This window comes from Camelus bactrianus, chromosome 2 (assembly GCF_048773025.1).
Source record: "Camelus bactrianus isolate YW-2024 breed Bactrian camel chromosome 2, ASM4877302v1, whole genome shotgun sequence".
NCBI lineage: Eukaryota > Metazoa > Chordata > Mammalia > Artiodactyla > Camelidae > Camelus > Camelus bactrianus.
This window is the reverse complement of record NC_133540.1, coordinates 31,205,896-31,225,561: the sequence shown is the minus strand read 5'-3', so window position 1 is coordinate 31,225,561 and position 19,666 is coordinate 31,205,896. Positions and strand designations below refer to the sequence as shown.

Below are 19,666 nucleotides of genomic sequence, written 5' to 3'. Positions count from 1 at the left end.
TGCATTGTTTCCAGGAGATAAGGTCTCCTGCAGAAGAACTCGAGTACTTGATGTCGGCTGACTGAAGCCACCCTTATCTCTTGGGAAGTGCTTGAATGGTTACTGCTAATGCTTTCCTAAAATTACAGTATTGTTGACTTATGACGTTTAAGTATTGAATTTAAATTTGTCTGTGTATCTTTGATAAGCTCCAGTAAGCTATGATCACATCTTTCTCAGTCTCCGTTAGTTGGTGTGGCAACACGAGCAGATCGACATTAAGTGTTGTGAACGCTGATGTGTGTAGTTTAACGATGAGAAATGCTTTTGCTGTGACAGTAAACTCCTGCCCCTGCCAAATGCCAGGAATTGGGTGTTATTAATTCAGTATCTTAGATTTTTCAAAAAGTTACGTATGCCTTGGTGTTCTTTGTCAACTTACATCAATTAAAATATAATGGAATGCATACAGCATAAGCAACTAAAGATAATTCGTCTTAGGAGACCTTTTTTTGTTTCTGTTTTGAGTACCTTAAAGTCATTATTATGTTGTAGCCACATGAAGATGTCCATTCTTAGAAAGCTTTGATTCATGTCAAAATGGCACAAAATGGAGAAAAAATAGTTTTACTTTACAAGCCTGACATCCAAAAAGTATTCTTTGGAAGAAGAGGGGAAACCAGGCTTAGCAAAAATGAGTATATCATTTCAAGTGAGATGGGGGTAAGCCAGTAGGGGGGCCCCTTAAGAAAGGGAGTGGAAGGTTTTGATTCTATTTTCAAAACCAATTCTAGTATTTTTAGAAATGCAGGACCTTATCCTTAGAAGGTGGGAAACTATTTTTTCTATCTTGTGTTTCTGAAGAAGTAATAAATAAAAATTTTTAAAATTAGGTTTTCTTTGGCAAAAGATGATTATTAACGACAAGATAGACACATGAGTTAGAAACAGCTTTTTAGTGCAAAGTTCTCAAAAATTGTCAATTTTTGAATGTACAAAATTCTTACCGTAGGCGGCTTTTTCTTCCTTTGGAATTTTTCACTGTTTTTCAGAGTCCCCGCCTTAATTTTATTTTTAAAATCAAAGCTGTGAATTGGAAATGTTACTGTATTTTTATTGCTTTTTATTTTTCTCCAGCTTTGATTTAGGAAGGCATTATCTTGGCTTTAACTCCAGATTAAAATCTTGATTATAATTGATCCCCTAACTCTTTAGGTAGTTGTACTTTTGTTCTCAGTGACAAATGTAGTCTGTATCTCAGTCTTCTATTATGTGACGTGATTGGATTGTTTGTGTTCTGCTTTACCTACATACCTTTCCATTTCTTAGTCTCTTCTGCTTCCTTTCTCCTTAGCAACAAGGTGTCCTGTGTTGTAAAATCTCATTCCTCCCAAACCCCACTCCTGAAAGCGTAAATGGAAACAAATCTAACTTTACAAACACGGGGAGCAACTTAGATGTTCGTGCAGTTGATCGTGTGGCATCCATCCAACGACATGTCGAGATGTCCATGACGTATTTCACGAAAGGGGCTGTTTGAACATCTCATTACAGAAAAGGAAGGAAAACTCTGAAAAGATGAAAGTTAAAAATTACAATTTCTTAGGTGAGATTTGTTACAAATAACTTTAAGCAGCTTTTTATGGAAACATAAGAGACGTGTACAAATAATAAGTGTAAATACTAAGCATACAGCGTAGTATATTTTCCCCAAGCGAAGGCAGCCATGTAATCAGCCCCCAGAGATAAAAGCTTGGCAGAAGCCCTTCCTCGCCCCCGCGTGGTCACTCTCCACCCCCGTGCCGGGTGAGCAGCCTCCTGACCTGTGACATCATAGTCACGTGTTGCTGCACTTGAGTTTCCTGTAAGTGGAATCATGCAGAGCAGACTAACACGTTGGGCTGCTTCTGCTCACCCTGCGAGGTCCATCCCTGTTGAGCGACGCAGTAGACCGTGCACTCTCGTTGAAGCTCAGTGTTCCGTTGTGGGACTATACCGCAGTCTGCCTCTTCTGCTCTCGGTGGGTACTGGAGTTCTGGTTTGGACCGTTACCAAGAGGCGACTGCTCTGACCATTCCATCTTGTGTCTTTTAGCGAATGGTCATATGAGAGGCATTTTTGGGTCGCTGGGAACGTGTGTGTTCTAGGTTAGCAGATACTGCAGATAACAGTTCTCCAGAGTGGTTGCGCCAGTTAATTATTCCCACCCAGTTAGCGTATGACAGATCCAGTTGCTTCATGCGCTTGCCAGAGTTTGGGGTTCATTGAAAGCTATCCTGATGGGTGAATGGTTGGTCCCTCATTGTGGTTTTAATTTCTGTTTTCCTGGTAACTAATGAGGTTTAGTGTCTTTTCATTTTACACGTGTGTTGGTCACATAGAGGTCCCCTGTCATGAAGTTTCTGCTCCAGACCCTCCCCTGTTTTTCTTTTGGGTTGTCTCTCTTTTCTGCCTGATTTGTGGCAGTTCTTGCTTGACTAAAATATATTTCAGATTTTTAGTGATTTTATTCACTGAACTTTTTATCAGTTTTTTCCTAAAATTTTAGCAAAATAAAGTTTTCTAAAATTGAGCAGATATTTAATTTTTCCAGTAACAGAAAAGTGAAGCTATTATCATCTTGAAAAAAAAAATGCCAAGTCCGGCAGAGAAAGACAAATACTGTATGATCTCACTTACTTGTGGAATCTTTAAAACAAAACCAAACCAAACCAAACCAAACCAAACCAAACCCCAAAACCAAGTTCAGAGATACAGAGAACAGATTGGCAGTTGACAGACATGGGAGGTGGGCAAAATGGGTGAAGGGAGTCAAAAGGTACAAACTTCTAGTTGTAAGATAAACGAGTCATGGGGATGTGATTTGCAGTGTGATGACTGTAATTGGTAATACTGTCTTGCATATTTGAAAGTTGCTAAGAGAGTAGATCTTAAAAGTTCTCCTCACAAGAAATAAATGTTATAGCTATGTGTGATGACAGATGGTAACTAGGCTTATGGTGATGCCCATCTTGCAATACGTACAAATATTGAATCATTATGTTGTACACCTGAAACTAATATAATGTTACTTGTCAACTGTACTTCAGTTTATTTGTTTGTTTGTTTATTTAATTTAAAAAAATCTACCAACACCTGAAAATTAACTGTTGGGTTTTTTGTTTGTTTGTTTTTCTTGTTTTTTTGCAGGGGGAGAGGTAATTAGGTTTATTTATTTTTTCAATGGAGGTGCTGGGGATTGAACCCAGGACCTCGTGCTTAGTAAGCACGTAGTCTACCACTTGAACTGTACCCTCCCCTCAGTACTTCAATTTAAAAAAACAGCAAAAAATCCCACCAAACTCCCCTTTCAAGAGGGGGGATTGCTTTAGTTTTCTTCCCCTCCCCTTCAGTTTCTCGATTTTTGAACCTCTGGTCTGAAATCCAACTTTGGGCATCTCTTCAGGACCTCACTCTTTGACCTCCCAGTTTTTGTTAAATGTGGTCAGTTCAGCCATATCCACGGCCCCTTCTCTGTCTTTGTATTTCCTGGTTTCTCCTTAACTCTTTTTTTTAACTGAAGTACAGTTGATTACAATGTGCAGTTTCTGGTGTCCAGCACAATGCCCCAGTCTTTCCTTACCTCTTGATAGCACTAGCTTTGCAGTCTTTGCAGGTTTCTTCTCACTTGACACTCTGATGACACTGAACCCCACCCTGGGCGCCCCCTCTCTTCCTCCTCCTTTGCTTGGCTTAGTTGCCAGTGGCATCTCCCCTGTACGTCTTTTGAGCTCTTTTCCCCCAAATGTCCTCTCTTAGGCTCCGCAGTAGTCCGGCATCCTTGGCTACGTGCTGCAGGTCATGCAGCTAGCCTTCGTCTCTGAGACCTGCCCCCTTCCCAGCTGCCTGCGAGAAGACCAGCCTCTTGAGTATCGCTTTCTCCGTCACTTCCATCATCGTCTTCCACCTCAAACCCTCTTTGCCTCTGCACTCCTGTCCGTCACAGAAGTGCCCATATCCCAGCTAACCCAGACATGAAGCCTCACTCATCTTTGCCTTCTTCCTCCTGACCCTCAGCCAGTCGGAGGCTAAATCCCCTCCATTCTACTCCTTCCATTGTGCTCTCATGTAATAGTAACACAGACGGCAACAGTGGTGCTGGCTCCCAGCGGTTGAGTGCCTCTGTTGGCCAACCACTGGGGTAAACAAATGCTTTCTGCATGTCACCTCACTGAATCTCATAGTGGCCTTCGGAGAAAGTGCTGTTCACTTCATCTTGCAGATGAGGAAACTGAGGCCCAGAGAGGTTAGGTAACTTGCCTAAGTCCACTCAGCTGTCAGGTGGAAGCAGTGATTCCACCATCTGACCGTAGATCATACTTCTTTGCTCTATTTCCTTATTTGTAGTCCTACCCCTGCCCTGCCCCCCGCCCCTTCCTGCCTCGTGACTTCTTGCCCAGATAGTATTTCCTTCTTAATTTGCTCTTTTCCCCATCTTAATTCATCCTCTAGAAATGTAAGGTGTGTCTTCCCCAAATTTAACTCTGCTTGTATTTCTTCTTTGCTTTACTTTCAGTGACTAATTCAGAAGCCACTAGTAAAGCCAAGTTCTTCCAAGTGGTCTTTACAGACCAAAGTTTGGCCTCCGACTACCATTCTGTAAGCTTGAGGTGCTGTCTCTGGATAGACTGTGTATTTGCTTCTACTGCTGGCTGAATCTGGGGTGTACCCCTCACCTCTTCAATTCTGCCCTTCCTGGAAATCTTCCCTGTTTTCTTTAAGCGCCAACTCAAATGCTCTCCCTTATGTGAAACCTCCCTGAGCTTCCCCGCCAGCATGCATGAGGTCCTGGATTCAATCCCCAGCACCTCCGTTTAAAAAGAAAAACAAAACAAAACAAAACAATTATGCTAGAGTTTTCAGGGGCATCAACAAAGTGCCTTATGAGAATGAGGTGCTCAGTTTACCAAAGCAGGAAGGAAGGAGGCTCACAGAGAGCTGGCAGGGACTGACCTGAGGACCTCGTGCATGCTAAGCAAGCTCTCTACCACTGAGCTATACCCACCCCGCCTCTTGCATAATTCTCAATAATCATTTTATTGATTTGCTTCATAATTTCCTATCAGGAACGCAATAGAGGGAATTCGGGCACATTGTTAATGAGAACCATGGGTGATGATACTTCTAAGGTCTAAGGGATAAAGAGAATATGTTTGATTCCTAGGGCTGCTATAACAGTACCACAAACTGAATGGTTTAAAATAACAGAAATATACTCTCTCACCGTTCAAGAGGTGAGGCCCAAATTCAAGGTGTCAGCAGGGCCGTGCTCCCTCTGAAGGCTCTAGGGAAGGACCCTTCCTCGCCTCCTCCACCTCCCGGGGTTTCCTGGCAGTCCTTGGCTTGTGCACGCATCAGTCCATTCTGTCTCCATGGTCACATGATCGTCTCCCCTGTATCTGTCTTCACATGGCCATCTTCCCTCTGTGTCTTTGTTTTCTTGTAAGGGTACCAGTCATGTTGGATTAAAGGACCCTGTGGTCTCACCTTAACTCGTGACATCTGCAGTGACCTTATATCACATGACCGCTGTGTTAAACACATCTTTTTATTCTGATGTTTCGATATCCAAGGCCTTAATGACCCTGGGGAGACTGCCCTTTCCGGGGCTGACCAACTCCTAGAGATAGGAAACCTGGGTGCACTTCCCGTATGCAGACTAACCCATCCAGAGCCCACTTTCCCTCCCCCGACCCCATCCTTCTGGTTCTTACCCTCCAGACTAATATTCTGTTGCTTTAACCACCTCAGGGCCAGGTACCAGATAATCAGGAACCCTCTCTACACCCAGCAGTCCTAAGCCTGCTGAAAAACTCGCACCACCAGTGCTAAGCCTGCCTGCCCTGCCTTGCCTGCTCCTTCCCGTGGGTGCTGCAGCTAAGCCTCTTGCCCGAGTTCTCTCCTTGCCTGTTGCCCCGTGACCCATCCCGGTGCTTCCCTGTGGCCCTGCCTGGCATGCCTGCTGTTTCTGGGGGTGCGTGAGGATACACTTCCTCCTCCATCACAGTCGTTTTTGTGTCTGCATGTCCTACCACACCTGATGGCAGCAGGTCCCCGGTACATTTTAAAACAGTCACATTCTGAGATACGGGGTGGTTATTGTTTTGGGTGATAAAATTTAACCCCTAAGAGGGAGGAACTTCTTTGCTAACATTTTATTGGCATCCCCTGGTGGGGCAGGACCCGGCAACTAGACTCCTCCAGTGAGTGAGGAGCAGGCTGGAAGGGCAACGAGCCAGAGGGATCTGTTCTTAAACGTCAGCTGAGGAAAGGCAGTGACTGCAGCTGCGCCGAAATGACCTCGTAGGGGAGGCATAGAAGATTAATAATAGGGACAAAGATGGATTTTCTTTTCTTTTTTTCTGAAAGGTGGCAAGATAGGTGTAAATTCTCTGTTTGAAGATTTAACAGATGAGCTGTTGTAATTGTTTGTTTTTCGGGATATATTTGATTCTGAGTTCTCTGCTAACTATTTTTTTTCTTCTTCTTTTTTTTTCCCCCTAAAGAAAGCGGCAGCCCAGAATCGCGTGTTAACGCTATCCATTTCTTGGTACACAAACTGCCGGAGAAAAATAAAGAAATGCTGGATATTTTGGTGAAACACTTAACTAAGTAAGCCTCCCTTCCTTCCTTCCTTCGTTTTGCTCTGGGTGCTGTGCGGTGGTGTTGAATCTGGATCGCTTGGAAGTGGGGCTGCGTACACAGGACCAGGGACCACACCTGCAAGGGCAGGCTGGACACTTGACTCACTGTGTGTGTTTTGGACAGGAGTGGTGAAATGCAATGCTTTCACAAAGTCATATAATTATTTGCTTAACATCGCTGCCAGCAACTCAGGGTTTGAGTTGAAGTAAGAAAAGAGAACATTATACGTTTCCCTGTGCACAGATTCTGGAAATGCGATTATAAGTCTGTTAGCAAATTTAGCATGGTTTCACACCTTCCCAACTCTAAGTCTGAACATGTCCTTTCAGTGAGTTTAATCCGGTAATAGGTAGTTATTTTGTAGGATCCATTCTATTCCTTTCATTACTCCTTTAAAAAGCAAGCAAAATCGAATGGCCTGTAATGAAAAAGAACATGAAAAGGAATATGTTTGTGTGCATATATATAAATAAATGAATCACTATACTGTACACCAGAAATTAACACATTGTAAATCAACTATATTTCAGTGAAAAAGCAAGCAAAATCTGATTAATTCAGTGGAGAAATTAGCTCTTTCTTCAAATAGAAGTGACTCCTAGATCACGATAACTGTAGAATTTTAGAGGTGAGAGGAAGCTGAGGAACGCTGTGTTTTAGAACCTTTATTTCATGTGAAAAAGAAACAGAAAGCCAGACGATATTATGGCCTCCCAAGGGTCCTACTATTGGTATCACCATTCATTCATTTGGTCAGCAAATAGGTGTTGAATGCCTCCTTAAGGCACTAGCTGATACAAGGGCATAGTTGAACAAGATAGACAAAGTCCCTACTTTCATGAAGTCCCTTCTTTCTAAGAGGGAAAAGATCATAAACAGATGACAAATAAAAATAGAAAATGGTTTCAGGTGATTAAATGACAAAAAGATGAAGTAGAATGAGGGATAAAGAGTATATATTGAGTGTGGGACTACGAAGATGGTTATGGAAGGTCTCTTCGAGGATGTGACCTTTTGAGTTGAGACCTGAATTAGGTGTCAGGGCTGCTAAGAACAGTTGTCCAGGTTGTTCACTGCACAATGGTACTGGGCCAAAGAGATGAGTGTGGGTGTTCTGACCAAACTCTGTGTGCTTGTGAGGGTAATTTTGACAAACGTACCATGTGGTCTCGTATTCCTTGGTAGCAAAGGGATAATGATCTGGGGAAAGAAAGGATGTTCGAAATAATTGGAACAGTAAATGAAGGCTGTCAGGGACCCAAGCTTAGCATATACATGAGATTATTAAAAAAGACATATGGCTAAGCAGAACATCAAAGAAAGAGAAGTAGGAAGGTAGGCAGGGACCTCCTGACCTAGGGCTTTGTCAGATCCGGGTACTTGAGTGGCAGATGTTGAGAACAGTGGTGTCTGACCCCTTGTTTTTAGGGGAATACAGAGTTGTAGAGTATTGTACTTTCCGTAGTTACTGCCCTTCTTTTAACCAAAGACCTTTCTTTTCCCCTCATCAATACTAGTGTTTCCAATCACTCCAAGCACAACCTCATGACCGTGGCAAATTTAGGAGTGGTGTTTGGACCAACTCTGATGAGGCCACAGGAAGAAACTGTTGCAGCCATCATGGATTTGAAATTTCAGAATATTGTCGTGGAAATTTTAATTGAAAACCATGAAAAGGTAAAACTTCTTTTTGTTGTTGTTTTTTCCTTAAGGAAATTCCTGGTCTGGGCTTGTCTCCATGAGAGTTAGAGCTAACCTCTTAGATTTTCCTTCTCTCTCTCTATTTAATTTTATTATCATGGTGGTGAGTGGTGACCTTCTGTCTTCTGATAAGAGTTTTTCCAGAAATCTGAAGCTTACCTGGTTGTCTGTTATCTCACTGATTTAAGGAGGAAATGTTTAATCCAGATGCAAATGAATATCAGCAATGTTATTGTGGACTGTTGATGGTTTTTGCTGGCTTTGTTCCTATCCTTGGATTTCTCCCTCAAATTCTATTTTCTGTAACACAAGGAAGATATTTCTGTCAATCTGTGTCTTATTCTCCCCAGAAAAACACACACAGCTCTCCCTCTCCGTACAGTTGTGCTAACGTCCTTGACTCTGGGGACTCTAGTTTAAGAATCTCTGGTTTAAAATGAATAATCTCTTAGGTAATATATCTTGTTGTGTGTTTCTCTGTATTCAAGGGAATACATGATTTTTCAAAATACAGTAGACTCAGGACCTTTTACATCCCCCCCCCCTCGCCCCCATTCTGTTCATGTAGATCAGGACCTTGCTAATAACTTTCCTCCATTCTCCTTCTAAGACAGGGAATTTGAAAATGGTTAAAATGCATGGACAGCAGCTTGTTTATTATTATTTTGTTACATTGAGATTGCATTATATGCCAAGCAGGCATGAGGTGCTGGGATGTGAGGAAGAACATTACAGCCCCTGATGGTAAACAGGTTGCCGTCTGGGGGCTGGAGCCCTGTTCTGGGACTCGTATCCCGTGCACACATGCTGGTCTAACGCCCTGTGTAATTTACTTATTTTCCTAGTTGTTATGGAGTTCTCTCTCCTAGATCTTTGAGGGCAGAGATCTTTTTGAACGTTTAGAATAATACCTGGTACATGTTAGGTGCTCAGTTAGTATTTATTTGATGAATTAATGGATTCAGTGAAATTTAACGGGGTCGGGGGAGTGGGAAAGAGGCAGACAAAGGCAGGTACAGTCCCTTTCTTTACTGATGTATAGTCAGGTTACAAGGCTGTGTTAATTTCTGGTATACGGCATAGTGGCTCAGTTATATGTCTGTATATATGTCCCTTTTTATATTTTTTTCCTCATAGGCTATTACAAGGTAATGGATATACAGTAGATCCCCATTGTTTATCCCTTTTATATATAGTGGTTGATGTCTGCAAATCTCGAACTCCCAATTTATCCCTCCACCCCCCTGCCCCCCTTTCCCCCTGGTAACCTCAAGTTTGCTTTATATGTCTGTGAGTTTCTGGGAGGTGGAGGCCCTTTGAGCAAAGCAATGCAAGGGCGTTTCTTGGATTCTTGCTGTGTTGGCTGTTTGCTAGAGCCGTTCTAAGCTTGTGCGAACATCAATTCCCACTGAAAAGTTAAGCTTGGAACCTGGCCAGAGATTTTCTTTACCAGTGTGGTAAAAAGCAGCTGGGGTATGGGTGTCAGACGTTTCTGGGTTTTTTGGCTTATGTTTTTGTTTTTTGGCAGCTTGTGGTGAATTTCTGCCTCCTTTTGGGGTCTTGTCAAACTGTCATTCAGCATCATTAGCGTGTTTGGTGAGCTGTCCAGACAGCTTCATGCAACGGTGGCTACTATACTTAGACTATTACCTTGAGACAATAGTTAGGAGTGCAGTGCTCATTAGATTAAATCCCAAGTGGAGAAGTTTTATCCAATTTATTTGCGAAACTCCTGGCTCTGGGTCTTGCTCTCAGGTAAAAGACTTTCCATCTCAGGCTGAAGCTTCCTGTTTTCTTATCTTATTTGAAGCTGAGGAGATAAGTACGTGGTTTTTCCTGCTGGGCGGTAGAGAAGGCGGCTCTCACCTTGTTACCAAATCCTACAGGAACCTCCAAGTGGCATTGGCGAGCCAGTTACAATGGTTACACGGCACATGACACTGGACCCACTCTCTGAGATGGAGCTGAGCAGCCTCTTAGTTCCCCTCTTTCTTTTTGCGGCCAGGCTGGCTAGCGCTATGGATGCACAACGGGTGTTAGGTGAAGTGCTGAGGTTTCCCACCAAGAGGAGGTGAGATACTGAGTTTCAGATACTTTGCTGAGCACGTGGGCTTAGGTTTGGAAGCAGAGGGCTGCTTGGGGTGGGGGTGGACGGAGTGGCTGTTAGCTTAGGCTAGTGGACATTTTTGAGAACTTAATTTCCCCACAACCTCTTTTTTTCCCCTCCGATCTCATCCTTGGCCATTTTGACTCTCACTCCCAGCTCTGTTCCTGCTTAACCAGACTTCACCTCGGAGTCCAGGCTCTGCCGTGTGGCAGAGAGTTTCTGCTGACAAGGGTGGTTGTGTGGAGACACTTCCCATGGATGCCTGGCCCCTCCCGTCCAAGCCAGAGGTTTCCTTGATGACCTATCCCCATGGACCACCCATAGGAGCTTCTGTTTGCCTTGAACGTGGCGAGGCAGGGATACAGCTCCTCTTAATGTTTGAGAACGAAAAGCAAAAGGACAGGGAGGAAGGATAGGAAAGGTTAAAAAGAATAGTCTTGTGAGGAAGGGGCAATTTTAATTCAAAACAGGAGGGGGGGCCCTAGCAGTGAAATGAAGAGGCTCAGTAGAGTTGGTGAAGGAGAGCGGAGCAGGGGAAATGACAATAGAAGGAAAATGTTTTCTTTTCCTCAGTTACTTATTTTTCTTCCCCCGGAATGTGAAAAATGTTAACTCTGACCAGGAAAGTCACTAAGTCAGAAGAAGGAAACTTTCAACATGTAATTAAAGCAAGAAAGTGCCAGATTAAATTTGGAGTTAGAAAAAGACCCCTGGTTAATCTGCTTTGGAGATCACATTTTGTCCAAGCCTCTTTGCTGTTTTCATACAATCCATACGTACCTTATGGGAAACTTAATCCATATGTTTTGGCTTCATTTCCGCTCAGTACCTTAAGTTGTTGTTTTAAAAGAAGTTTTCCATGGGCCAAAAATATTATCAAAGTCTTTCTTCCCTTGCAAACCAGAAAATTGCATTTCCCAGGTGGAAAGGGTACTGTGAAACTCCCAAGGATTTTCAAATTGGGGTTGAGCCGTAAAATTTGTGTCTTTTGCATAAGTTTCGTTGTTATGGTATACAGTGGTCCCTCAGTATCTGTGGGGGATTGGTTCCAGGACCTCCTGCAGATACTAAACTCCACAGATGCTCCAGTCCCTTATATAAGATGGCATAGTGTTATTAGCATATACCCTGTTCACATTCTCCCCTCATTGAAATCATCTCTAGATTACTTGTAATGCCTAATGCAATGTAAGTGCTATGTAAATAGTTGCCGGTGTGCGGCAAATTCAAGTTTTGCTCTTTGGAACTTTCTAGAACTTTTTTTGGTGGTGGGGGGATATGTTCATTCCACCGTTGGTTGCATCTGATGACGCAGGACCCAGGGAAGGCCGGCTGTACCTGTTATGGATTCATTCCGTGCATTTGTGATAAGCTCCTGCTCTGAGTCAGACCTGGTGTGAGATGCGGGAGAGGCAGAGGCAGGCTGGTGGGGAAAAGGAACGATGCTGGAGAGGAGACGCTCTCAGACAGATGCAGAGAAGGCTGCCGAGACTTCAGGGTTGCGTTTACATCCAACTGTAGGGAGTCTGGAGAGTCTCCTGAGTAGGTGATTTGGGTCGGCTTTAGGATGGAGTTGTAGCAGGTGAAGGGGTTTTAAGGGGACATTTCAGGAGTCAATGTCATCAGAGAAGCAGAGTTGGCATATGTTCTGGAAAAGCTCCTGTTGGATCGAGGGTGGGGGCAGGAGATGAGATGGGAAAGAGCCTTGGGCAGCTGTGGGGAGGTGGGGAACACCACCAGAGGGCTTTGGATTTAATTTTAGAGGCACCAGGGCCTCTCTCGGTTTTCAGGTGAACTGCTTACTCTGGCAGCAGGGTTTGCAGAAGCAAATAGAGAAATCAAAGGCCAGGTGAGAGGTCATGTGATGTGGGCATGAGACTGGGGACTCAGAGGGGGAGAGCATCGCTTGGTGAGGAGGAATAGACAAAACCCAGGCATGGGATTTGTGGGGCATCTCAGAGGAAGGTGTTATAAATGGCGCTGAGTACTCAATCCCGAGAGTTTGTCTTGGTGTTATTAATGAAAGGAAGAAAAGGGAATTAAGAAGAGTTTAGTCTACAACGTGCAGAATTTTAGTTGTTGTCTGGATATCCAGCAAGAGAAGCCCAGTGGACAGCTGGAATTGTGGGGCTCAACCTGGGGAGAAAATTTAGTGGTAGAAAGTGTAATATATGGTATAAGGACATGATACAGGTGTGAGAAAGAATGTATTGGTTCATTTACTATTTATTAGGGTATTTATCTCATGTGACGCATGTGTGTGTAATCCCCGTTGCATACATCTGTAGTGGTATCCTTGTATATGTACAGAATTTTTTTTACATGTCTTATCCCTTTATAAGTATGAGAAAACCGGAGGGTGACAGAGTGCTTGCTCACGGGCACACAGCTGGTAAGTGGCAATACTTGGGTCTGTGGTAAGGGTTGTCCAACTCTAAAGCTTTTACTTTTCATCACTAGGAGAGAGTAAGAACTGTATTTCTGAGAAGCACCGAGATTTTACTCTTAGTGATAAAAGAGGAGGCAGGAGGAGCCCAGACAAGTTCGGTGTCAGGTGGTCGAGGGGCGTTGCCGGTGGTGCCAGGTGCGTCAGGAGATGGACAGGTATGGGGCCCAGCAGACAGCGTGTGTTCTCCCCGAGAGTGAAACGTCTGTTGAGAGCAGCTTGCAAGGCCTTGAGTGTTTAGGAATGGATGATAAATCGTATGGCTCTACTTCTGGCTTTTCCCGTTGGATGGAGGAATATGTGGGAGGAAGAGTCAGAGCAGATGTGATGGGGGAGGGAAGGATGGAGTGGGACCCCTGCAGCAGAGTTGTAGACCGCTCACTCATCGTTCTCATATGCTGATCACCCCCATAATCTTAAGTTTGTTTTCTATGTCTGTGAGTCTGTTTCTGTTTTGTAAATAAGTCTGTCTTTTTTTTTTTTTTAAGATTCCACATATAAGTGATATCATATGGTATTTTTCTTTCTCTTTTTAGCCTATTTCACTTAGAATGGCAATCTTCAGGTCCATCCATGTTACTGCAAATGGCATTATTTCATTTTTTTTTTAATGGCTGAGCAGTATTCCATTAAATAAATATACCACAACTTCTTTATCCAGTCCTCTGTCGATGGACCTTTAGATTGTTTCCATGTCTGGGACTGACTTTCTGACCTGCATCCACCTGTCTTTGCCAAAAGCTGGAACAGCACGTCCCTGCTCCCAGGTTCGTGGTGGGAGGGACACCCTGTTCAGTCCCCACTTGCAGGTCAGTGGCAGCCACATGTGGACCGTGTGTGACCGGGGCAGCCTGGCCTTCCATCCCCGTTGCTGCAGAAACGACACTCAGCCTCGCCCTCTGCAGGCTGGCCTCTGCCGCCCTTTAATGCCAGCGAGGCCTGAGTGAGTTGTGTACAAACCGTTTTCCGTTGAGGGCGAGGCACCTTCCTGTCTTACAGCTTGTCTTTTAATGGGAAGAAGAGTTCTTTTTAAAGAAGAACCCAGCCTGCAATGCATCTTGATTTAGCTTGGCTGGCACTGGGTTGCTAAGCCACACCAGTTTTCGTGTGAGAGAGAAATAAATGTCTTAAACAACAGCAACAGTGATAAAACTCCAGAGTTTCCAGAAGTCAGCATCTGCCTAAGTGGCTGACCGTTCCACGTGGACCATCAATCCCTGATGAAGCAAGGATATCTGACCAATTTTCAGAGGGTGTTTTTATTTTTATTTTCTGCCCCTTCCAGTTTTCACAACAGTTGGCCCCTTTGGCAGAACCTCTCAAACTTACTTTACTATTAGATTTTTTTTTTCTTTCTCAACAGGGCCTTGCATTTTCTGGAGTGTTTAAAAAAGACAGTTTAAAAGCACAGAAAACTTTGTCTTTCTCCTTCCTTTAAGGGGAATTGGAAAATAATACTGACAGTGTCTTCCCAGGTCTGCTCTGTTCACTTAGCCGCGGCATAGGACGCTCTGCTTCGCACCGTGCCGTTGCCCTGTAGGTGGCAGACAGTATGTTCCAGTGGGACCAAAGTGGTTTGATGTGGGAAAATTTGGGACACAAGGGTCTTGCATCCCGCAGCATCTTAGGGTCCAGTTGAGACAAAGCACCGAGTCTGTCTCAGGAAGAGTCAAGAGCTGCAGTCTAGAAAGGGGGGTAGACTTACTCTTTGTTATCTAAGAAAGCGTGCTTGGTACAAGTGAGCAGAACTTGCCCGGAGGGGAGGTTTAGATTCAGCGGGGGGGACAACTTCATATTTTTAATCACGAGACTCTGCTCGTATTAGAGATGGGATGGGGGAGTTGGAGGGAAGCTAACCGACATGTGACATCTGGCCCACCCTGAAGTTCTCTGCCAGGGTCTCTGGAGACACAGACATGCAGTGACAGGGTCTCAGAGCACGTCTCAGCGCCTGGGACTTGGCGCTCGTTGGTATCCGTAGAATTAAAAGTGATGAGGACCCGCGTGATCCTCTTGTTCACCTCCATTTATGTTGTTTGTATTCCCAGCAACACCGAGAGTACATGGAGGGGAAAATCAGAGTCTGAGAGTGTGAGGTGGCCGTGGGCGCCTTTCCTCGGGGGACTGTGGAGTGGGCTTGGCTTTTTGTGTGGACGAAGTGCCCCCTTTCAACATTTCTCTGTCAGATAAGGAAACCAGCTTTCAGAGCCGTCTCTTCCATCTCTCACAAGATAAAATTGAGAACAGTAATAATTACAATAGCCAGGACTGGCAGAGAGGACTGGGCTCAGCTCCTTACCTGACCTTTTCTTGCACTATTCTGTAGGATTATCACATAACAGCAGAGCAGGCTCCAAAGCGAAGTTCCTGGGGTTGGAATCTCAGCCTCACCAAGTTGTGTGGCCTCTGTGACCTGGGCCCCCGACTTAACCTCCTTGTCTGCTCCATCGTCTGTGAGGTCGGCATCACTAAGGCAAGGATGCGGGGAGCTGCTTTATAGAGAAGGAAGACGAGGCTCAGGGAGGCTCCGTAACTTGCTGAGCCCCCATTGAAAGGTCTTCTGCTTAACTAATGAAAGGAGCCCCTTTCCATTGTTTTGCGACGTGCCACAGGGCCGGAGGGAGGAAATCCGCAAGGGGCCGATTGAAGACAGCGTCTCTGTCCCGGTCAGGTCTTCAGAGTGCAGCCTCGAGATCTCATTTGAAGTCTGTTGTGTTTCCCTGAAGTTAAAACCGTTCTGAAACCACGCTGCTGCACTCAGTCAGTGATGACGGAGTGCAGACCACGTGCTAGGACCTCCGTACCTTTAGAATAGCCAACACTCACGTCCTCCCCAACTGGCTAGTGAATATTAGCCAAACTAAAGATCGACAGTCTTAATTCACGGACACTGGGGCGTAAGTGTTCCATTTCTGCTGGGCTTCCATTAATCCTCCAGTTGTCACTGGAACTAAAGGTGGGAGTGGGTAAAATGATGACTTGGTGAAGCAGCTACTGCAGAGGGTCGTCTGAGTAGAGATCGTCCCATGAAGTCGAGCGCTGGCCTACCTGGGTGTGTCTGGAGTTCTCACGACCACCGCCCCGTCTAGGGGTTTGCTGGAGGGACTCACGGGCGTCAGCGTGTATGGTACTCACTGGCTTATCACGCCGATGTGCTAAGAACACACAGGAGCAGATGATGGCACAGATGGAGTCTGGAGGACTCACACGTAATTTTCCTCCTACTGTCACCTCCCAGGAAGGGTCACACACAGCAGACTCTCCCCCACCAGCGCTGAAAATACAGCCACGTGCATATAATGTTTCCGTTCAGGGAAGCGCCTTAGAGACTCAGTGCCTGCTGGGAGATGGTCACGTTGGCATCCTTTGTGGAGTGGGTATCAAAATTCTAGACTCCCAGAGGGAAAGCAGGTGTCCGCATAACTCGTGCACACGCACATTTATGTGCAGACAGTTGAGGCCCAGTGGGCCCTCCCAACCATTTAGGGAATGTTTTATATCGGTTGAGTTAACTTTATCACCCAAGTTCCCATATGCAAGCCAAGGGCCAACTTGGAAGCAGGACTTTCCAAGGATGGCCGTCCCAGACCCGCTCTGTTTGCTCTTTTCTGTACACCGAGCATCTTTTCCCTGCCTCCGTGAGGAGCTTGAGGGGCAGGGGCGAGGGTGAGTTCCTGTTTCTCCCGCAAGGATGTTCTCTGTCATTGGGATTCACAGCCTTTCCCCTTTCTGCTCTGGAAATGTCTTCCCCATCCTGTCGGGAAAGTGCATGTTGTCCGCCCTCTTGTAAAGTGCGGGATTAATTTTACTGAGAAGCACCACAATCGAGAAAGAATGTGGTCAGTCCGGGTTAAGTAAATTTCAAGCCATGCAACCTTATGTCACTGGATTAATTTGGCACAGGATGGAACGTCCCTCAAAAGCCCTTCTTGTTTTAACTTTCCAGTTGGTTGATTTCTCCTTGAGAGTGACCCCAGAGGGCAGGAGTCAGTTTTGTTAGCTTTACTTCTGTTTCACCCTTGAGCTCTGTTGAGTGCTGTCCCTGGACTCATGTCCCTGGACATTTTCTCAAGGATCTAGGTGCTGCCGTGTCTGTCCTGACCCCTTTCCTCTGCACCAGGTTGAAACTCCCCGCCTTACCGCAGCCTGGGCTTCCTGGTGTCTGGGTGACACTGACCCTCCTCAGACCTGCTCCTCCCTGTGATTAATCTTCTGGATTTTTCTCCAAAAGCCCTTTTCATTACAAAGTTTAAAGAGCTCTCTGCAGCCTTGTCAGGATTCCGAGCTCACCATCCAGTATTCACATGGTCTTCCCCCTCCCATGAGCTGTCTCAAGGTCATTATTTCTTTTCATGCAAATATTTGTAAAATTCTTTCTACAAATCTGTAAAATTCTTTTCATTTTTTGGGGGGGGATATCTTAATGATATGCATACTAAGAGTACCCCCTGATCCATAGCAGTTTAGAGGAAGGGCTTGATTTTTACTTTTGTTTGTGTCACAGGTCCTCTTGACCAGGGAGTGGTGAGTTCTGTTCATCTTTATGCAGTAGTTTGTGTTTCCTGTTACTCTAGAGATACAAGTTATCTGGAATTCTAGAGGAGAGCAAAACCTGTTACTGAAGGCAAGTTTGTGTGCCCGCCACACCATGAGGCCAAACAAACTGAGACGTTTAGGTTTGGAGCAGAGAAAGGTTTACTGCAGGGCCCCGCAAGGAGGACAGGGTGGCTCATGCCCAAGAAAACCCCGAACTCCCCGAAGGGTTTCAGCAAAGCATAGTTAAAGGACAGATAAGGGAGGGTGGTAGCAGGGTACCTGAGCAGCTCGTACACAATCCTCTGACTGGTTGATGTGGAGGGAACAGGGCGGTCAACACCGTCAACCCCTGGGCACCAGAAGGTCTGGTTGCCATGCACTCTTGATCATCAAGTAGTTCATTTCTTCCCTTCAGTGGTGGTTTTATGCATCTGAAAAACCCAGGAAATATACATGAGATACTATTATCTGGGTACTTCAGAGAGGAGCTGCAGCAGAGGATGTGGGGGAGGGGTCTGACCCTGGAAGGCCCCACAGGGTCCTGCTCGGTTACAAACTTACTCACCTAAAATTCCTGAGACCTGTAAGTACAGTACTTAGCCTTGAATCTGCTTCACACCAACTGGGGACTATGGATGAACCAAGATGGAGCATCAGTTAGTGCGTGAGGCATCCAGGTGATGTGGACATAGGAGTTCATTATAATCTTCTTCTTACTTGTCTGTATATATAAAATTATCGATGATAAAAGTTCAATAATCTGATTTGGTGCTGGCATCATTTCCTTTATACAATTATTCATTCATCCAACAGGCATTTATGAAGCTGCTTTTTCATGACTTGTACTATATGGACAGGCAGAAAGATTGAAAAAAAAAAAAAGCAGATCTTGCTTTCCAGAATTCCAACATTTAGCAAGAAAGACAGTGGTGCAGCTGACTGACACAGCAGAGGTCTAGTTACCTGGTCTGAAGTTTGTGTTTGAGGTTGGACCTATGAGAAGCTAGTGGCTTTCTTTGTCCAAAGCCAGGTTAAGGCCATTTTTGCACTTGAAAGACTTAAGGTGCTAGGCATCCCTTTGTGAATCACCTTAGTTGTTTCCTTCGGAAGATACTTACCTCCTCCATTCACAGCCGTGAGTGAGTCCTGCAGTGGATACAGTGGGTGTGATGGTGAAACGTGAGGTTCCTTTTCCTACGCCTGCTAGTCCGTTTAGGGAAGAGGTTCGGCACCAAGGGCTTCCTGAGCACCTGGAGCCCCAGATGCTGGCCAGCTCTAGTCACACTGACCGGGAATCCACCAGCCAACGCCAAGCAGGCAGGGAGCGTGGGTTTGTCCACATTTTATAAACTCAGACAAGAAACCGAAGCTTGGGGAGTTGAAATTAACTTACCTAAGGTCACACAGCTTGCTTTATTCATTTACAGCCTGCCTCGTTCCAAAAAGGATTTCAGTCAGTGCAGCCACACAGTTAGAAAGTTCCTTGTGGTCTCTCTACCATCCCAAGAAAAACAAGGTCGTATTTTTTTTCTTTTTAAGCTTAAATGATGCATAGTGTTTCAGTCAATATTACTACATGGACGGCTCCCAAGTTTAAACTGCACAAAAGTGCTTATGTATGTCTCTGTTGGAATGTGTGGAAGGAAGAAAGGAAATTGCTGAATTTGATTTCATAAAGTCATGAGCTTTACATAGTCGCTGGAACCACGCATGCTGATGCCCGGTCACATGCACGAGAAAATTCTTACTCGTCATTGCACCACTGGTGTGTAGTTTGTCATCATTATCCCTTATTCTTAATTACCGAAAGTGCACACGGGCTACAGACTGCAGATTGTGCCAAACCAAACATCTACAGTGGTTGAATTAATAGGTTTTGAGGACTATTTATAATCCTTTGTAAATGATAGTAATTCTGTCTATGTTCCTATAAAGAAACTGCACATCAAAAACTCACACAAAACCTGGGTCGTAATCTCAAGCACGTTATTCTCGGTATCTACCTCCTGTTCCCTTTCATTTGTTGCTGACTGTTTTCTTTTTTTGTATATTGAAAATGGAATTCATTTATAGGCTATGTTTTTTTCTTTAGGTAATTGTTTTTCTTTCCCTACCTCAGCAGTAGGTAAAAGTGGAGACATTTTTTCTCCCGGGAAGGCTTCAAACCCTTGGTTTCTCTGGAATGTTATTTCTCGTTAGGTGGAAGTGAGGGA

At 44.8% G+C, this 19,666-nt stretch overlaps 1 protein-coding gene across 2 annotated transcripts in view; it reads left to right on the top strand.

Moving 5' to 3' along the window:
* Positions 1 to 19,666, top strand: part of ARHGAP10 (Rho GTPase activating protein 10) — a 283,230-nt gene that overhangs the window by 189,466 nt on the left and 74,098 nt on the right. For both annotated transcript variants that reach the window (XM_045516376.2, XM_010954572.3), the window contains 2 exons: positions 6,525 to 6,630; positions 8,181 to 8,340. In XM_045516376.2, the coding sequence (XP_045372332.2) occupies positions 6,525 to 6,630; positions 8,181 to 8,340 (266 nt within the window). The remainder of the gene's footprint in view (positions 1 to 6,524; positions 6,631 to 8,180; positions 8,341 to 19,666) is intronic.